Raw genomic sequence first — 4,970 nt, forward strand, 5'->3', positions numbered from 1 at the left:
AGATTCTTCTTTTAATTATTGCCATGTGCCTCAAGTTTATGATAGCTTGGGGTCATAAATTGGTCTTTGATTTTATGTATTTTGGTTAACTGGTGCAATAAATTGGTTGGTTTAAGTTTTTTGATTTAGTTGTTTGTTTTTTTTTTTAAGACTTATTTATTATATGTGAGTACACTGTAGCTGTCTTTAGACACTCCAGAAGAGGGCGACAGATCTCATTAGGGATGGTTGTGAGCCACCATGTGGTTGCTGGGATTTGAAATCAGGACCTTAAGTTAGTGTTCTTAACCACTGAGCCATCTCTCCAACCCTTTTGGTTTAGTTTTTGAAAAGACTTTATGCAAGTCTACAAGTTCTGACTTTTCCTGTTTTTCATACATATTTTTACATTTTTATTAGATGTCTGTGTACAAAGTTGAAATAAAGCAATTTGTATTTTTTCCCCTTTGGGGGAAGGGATGGGGCAGGCAGGGTCTCATATAGCTCAGACTGGCTTTAAATTTTATATGTAGTTGCGAACTTTTAATTTTCCTGCCTTGGTGTTTGGGTTTATAGGCATACAATGCATTCCATGTCAGCCTAGCTAATAGTGAGACATTGCCTCAAAAGAAACAGATATCAAGATAAACAAAAATTACTCCAACTCAGAGGAGTAATGGTCATGGATGTTAGGGCTCTAGTATTAAAGAGTAGATCCCCTCCCTATAAGCTCCTCAACACAAGAGTGGCCAGGCCCCACCCCTGAGGGCTTCCAGCTGCCAGACTCTTCTCACAGAACAAGGCAATGAATGGCTGGACCCAGTTCCTTTATGCTCTACAGAGTGAAAATCCCAAGATGGGGCCACCCTGGAAAGCTCCCCCAAGAAATCTTATATAAAGCCTTCCTCCTGCTCAGTTTTTTGCAGTGTCTTACTCAAGCCAAGGTTTTCCCAATAAATCCCTTAGGTGAGGTTCGTTGTGTGGTGTGACTTTGTGGTATTCCTTGGCTTCCTACTGCCATGATACTTCTCCCTTCAAAGCTGTAACACTTCACCACCCCTTTAATCTCAATTCATGGCAATTCTCTTGCCTCAGCAACTTTCTGATAGTTTAATGGGTGTGAGCCTTCAAGCCTGGCTATTTATAATTTTTTTTTTTTTTGAGACGGTCTATTTAGTCCTGGCTGTCTTGCAACTAATTATCTGTAGATCAGGATAGCTTTGAACTTACAGAGATCCTCCTGCCTTTGCTTCCCAAGTTCTGAGATTTAAAGCGTGTGCCACCGTACCCTGCTATTTGTAATTTTTTGAGCTATACTTCACTTAACATAAAGTTTGTAGTTTAAGTGCACCAGAACCTGGAGAGAAGACTCAGTGGATAAAGCACTTAAATATGAGCACTGGAACTTTTGTCCCTAGTACCCAAAAACCTCTCTGACTGACTGTGTAGCCTAAACTGGTCTGGACCTTTAAGTAATCTTGCCTTAGCCTTCTAATCTATAGGATTATGTCTTGAGAACCACACTGAATTTATATAGTTTTCTAAAATAAATACATAAGTTTAGTTTGTGTAAGATTGTAGGATTGTTACTAATTTTTTGTTTTTGTTTAGATAGAATATGAATAACTTAGCTAGTTAGATTAGATTAAAATTAGTTTAAAGATGATAGAAATGATTAGGGTAATTGGGTGGAGTGACCCATGCCTATAATCTTAGTACTTAACAGTCAGACACAGGAAGATTGTTTTGAGTTTGAGGCTAGCTTGATCTACATAATGAGTCTTAAGAAACCATTTCTTCCTCCTACTCCCTAATTTTTTTAAAAGGATGATTAGGGATTCCAGAACAAATACCCTTACAGTGATTGAAAGAAGGCTATAAGCTGTGTCTTAAGAGAATTAGGAATGTTTTTGGATAACATTTTGTGACAGGTTCTCCTGTATCCTAGGGTGATCTTGAATTCCCTTTAACTTAATTTTTGGCAATTTCATACTTGTACCTTGCATCGGATTGCATGAATTTTAGTAATTTTCATCCCTACTTCTCAGCCCTCATTTCCTCTCTCCCTCTCCAATCGAAACCTTTTTTCGTCTGTCTGTGAGTCAGTGAGTTTAAAAGTTTTAGATAAATTTTTAGTATGTGCATGTATGTGTCTGCATGTCACCTAATGAGCATTGAGGTCAAAGGAAAGGGTTTTAAAATCAATTCTCTTTATTCACTTTTTTGTAAGGTTCAGGGATTGAACTTGGATCAACTGGCTTGCCTGATCTGCTGACCCATCTCTCTGACCTCTACTAAGTTTAAGTAGGGTTGCTTGCATGATCATGGGTAGGTGATTATTTACTGGAACATGGGCAAGTTTATCTGTGTCTGTACCACTGACTGACTTTGAACTTGTGCTCTTTCTCCATCCCCCAAGTGTGTAGAGTACAGGTCTGTGCCACTACTCCTCGTATACGCAGGGCTGGAAATTGGACCCAGGGCTTTATGTGTGCTAGGCAAATCTCTACCAGATGAGTTATTCCAGCCCTAACAGTTGTATTTTTGTTAGAAAAATTCTGAGTTGACTAAAGTTCTTTTTTTTTTGTTGTTCGTTTGTTTGTTTTTTAGGATGAAAAAGCATTTGTAACTATGAATTGACTACAGTTTTCTTAGTACTGAATTTCTCACTGGAATCATGGAAGAGAAACAGCAAATCATATTGGCCAATCAAGATGGAGGGACAGTGACAGGAGGAGCACCTACCTTCTTTGTCATCCTAAAGCAGCCAGGAAATGGCAAAACTGATCAAGGAATTTTAGTTACTAATCGAGATGCTCGAGCTTTGTTGAGTAGGGAGTCATCACCAGGAAAATCTAAAGAGAAAATTTGCCTTCCGGCTGATTGTACTGTGGGAAAAATCACTGTTACCCTTGATAACAATAGTATGTGGAATGAGTTCCATAATCGAAGCACAGAGATGATTCTGACCAAACAGGGAAGACGCATGTTTCCTTATTGTCGATATTGGATAACAGGCTTAGATTCAAATTTAAAGTATATCCTTGTAATGGACATATCTCCTGTGGATAGTCATCGGTATAAGTGGAATGGTCGTTGGTGGGAACCCAGTGGGAAGGCTGAACCCCATATTTTGGGGAGGGTTTTCATTCATCCAGAATCTCCTTCTACAGGTCATTATTGGATGCATCAACCAGTATCTTTCTATAAACTCAAACTTACCAACAATACACTGGACCAGGAAGGACATATTATCTTGCACTCTATGCATCGTTATCTGCCAAGGCTTCATTTGGTGCCAGCAGAAAAGGCTACAGAAGTGGTACAGTTAAATGGCCCTGGTGTTCATACTTTTACTTTCCCCCAGACTGAATTCTTTGCAGTAACAGCTTATCAGAACATTCAAATTACTCAGTTGAAAATAGATTACAATCCTTTTGCCAAAGGCTTTCGGGATGATGGGTTGAGCAGTAAGCCTCAGAGAGAAGGAAAACAGAGGAATAGCTCCGATCAAGAAGGGAATAGTGTTTCTAGTTCTCCTGCTCATCGTGTTCGTCTTACAGAAGGTGAAGGGTCAGAGATACGTTCAGGTGATTTTGATCCTGTGTTAAGGGGTCATGAAACATCAAGCTTAGGTTTAGAGAAGGCTCCCCATAATGTAAAACAAGACTTTCTTGGATTTATGAATACTGATTCGACTCATGAAGTTCCTCAGTTGAAACCTGAGATTTCTGAAAGGTAAGTCATTTTTCTATGTTTTAAGCTTACATTTATTCAGTGTGTGTGCATGTGTGTAGGTCAAAGGACAACTTTAGAGAATCATTGTTCATGTGGCTCTGGGCTATCAAATTCTGCACCTTTACCCACTGATTACCTCTCTGGTTGGGTAATAGTTTTTCTGTTCTTAGAAATAAAAAGATTGAGATGGGCCAGATTTTGGAATTCATTGGTTCTGTGAATGCTGTAGATGTTGATTAATATTACTTGCTATAAGGTAAACCACACCTGCTTTTAGTACTTTGATATGACAACTTATTTTTCTTTGAATATGTACTGGGTTCAGGATGTAGAATTGTAGGCATATTGGATAATTTATCAATACAGGAAGCTTTTATTTGTGGCTTGATCCTTGTTAGCACGTGTAGACAATTCATGATTATTTGTGGAAAGGAAAGATAAATGATAACTGAGTTATAACTGAAACAGTTTATCCAATTAAGGCATAAGATGTACTCATAAGCTAAATTTACTGCCCTAAGTTCATCCTGACTCATAAATGGCCCAGATAAAATACAATTTGAAAATTATTATCAGTGAAAATGTCCTAATGTATTTTTAAAAGTAAATTCATTTTATATAATTGAACCTCTGTTATTAAAAAAAAAATCTTCAAAACCTGGACTACTTCTAATACCAAGCAATTCAGGTAAAAGAGGTACTCAAGTTTTGTACATTGTATATTATCTACTGATACTTCATTGTAGTACTCTGTATGTACAGATAAGTACTGCTGAAAAAGAGATTAATATCCACTCTGTGAGAGAGAGAGAAAGAGAGAGTTGAGTGTGTGTGTGTGTGTGTGTTTGTACGTTTGTACATAAACTTCCATTCTAAATTTTTTTGGTCAAGGTTTCAGTGTATAGCCTAGCCTGCTTGGAGCTTGCTATATTTAGCCCAACTCAGGATCCTTCTGTGTCTTCCCAGCCACTGGGATTACAGATGTGCACTCATGGTTGGTGTGCTCGGTCTCTCTCTGTCTCTCTCTCTCTATCTCTCTTAAGATTTATTTATTTTATATATATGAGTACACTGTAGTTGTCTTCAAACACACCAGAAGAGGGTATTATATCCCATTATATAGGGTTGTGATCCACACCATGTGGTTGCTGGAATTGAACTCAGGACCTCTAGAAGAGCAGTCAGTACTCTTAACCGCTAAGCTCAGTTTGGCTCTCTTTTTACTTTTCGCTTTTATTCTTTTTTTTTTTTTT

At 38.0% G+C, this 4,970-nt stretch overlaps 1 protein-coding gene across 10 annotated transcripts in view; it reads left to right on the forward strand.

Moving 5' to 3' along the window:
- The window catches only part of Mga (MAX dimerization protein MGA), a 92,221-nt gene that overhangs the window by 26,218 nt on the left and 61,033 nt on the right, over positions 1–4,970 (forward strand). For 9 of the 10 annotated variants that reach the window (XM_029470410.1, XM_029470396.1, XM_029470392.1 and 6 more), the window contains exon 2: positions 2,590–3,717. In XM_029470410.1, the coding sequence (XP_029326270.1) occupies positions 2,657–3,717 (1,061 nt within the window). In that variant the 5' untranslated portion in view covers positions 2,590–2,656. Of the gene's footprint in view, positions 1–2,209; positions 2,308–2,589; positions 3,718–4,970 lie in introns of all 10 variants that reach the window. The other variant, XM_029470409.1, reaches the window with a different exon arrangement.

Source organism: Mus caroli, chromosome 2 (genome assembly GCF_900094665.2).
Source record: "Mus caroli chromosome 2, CAROLI_EIJ_v1.1, whole genome shotgun sequence".
Classification (NCBI taxonomy): Eukaryota; Metazoa; Chordata; class Mammalia; order Rodentia; family Muridae; genus Mus; species Mus caroli.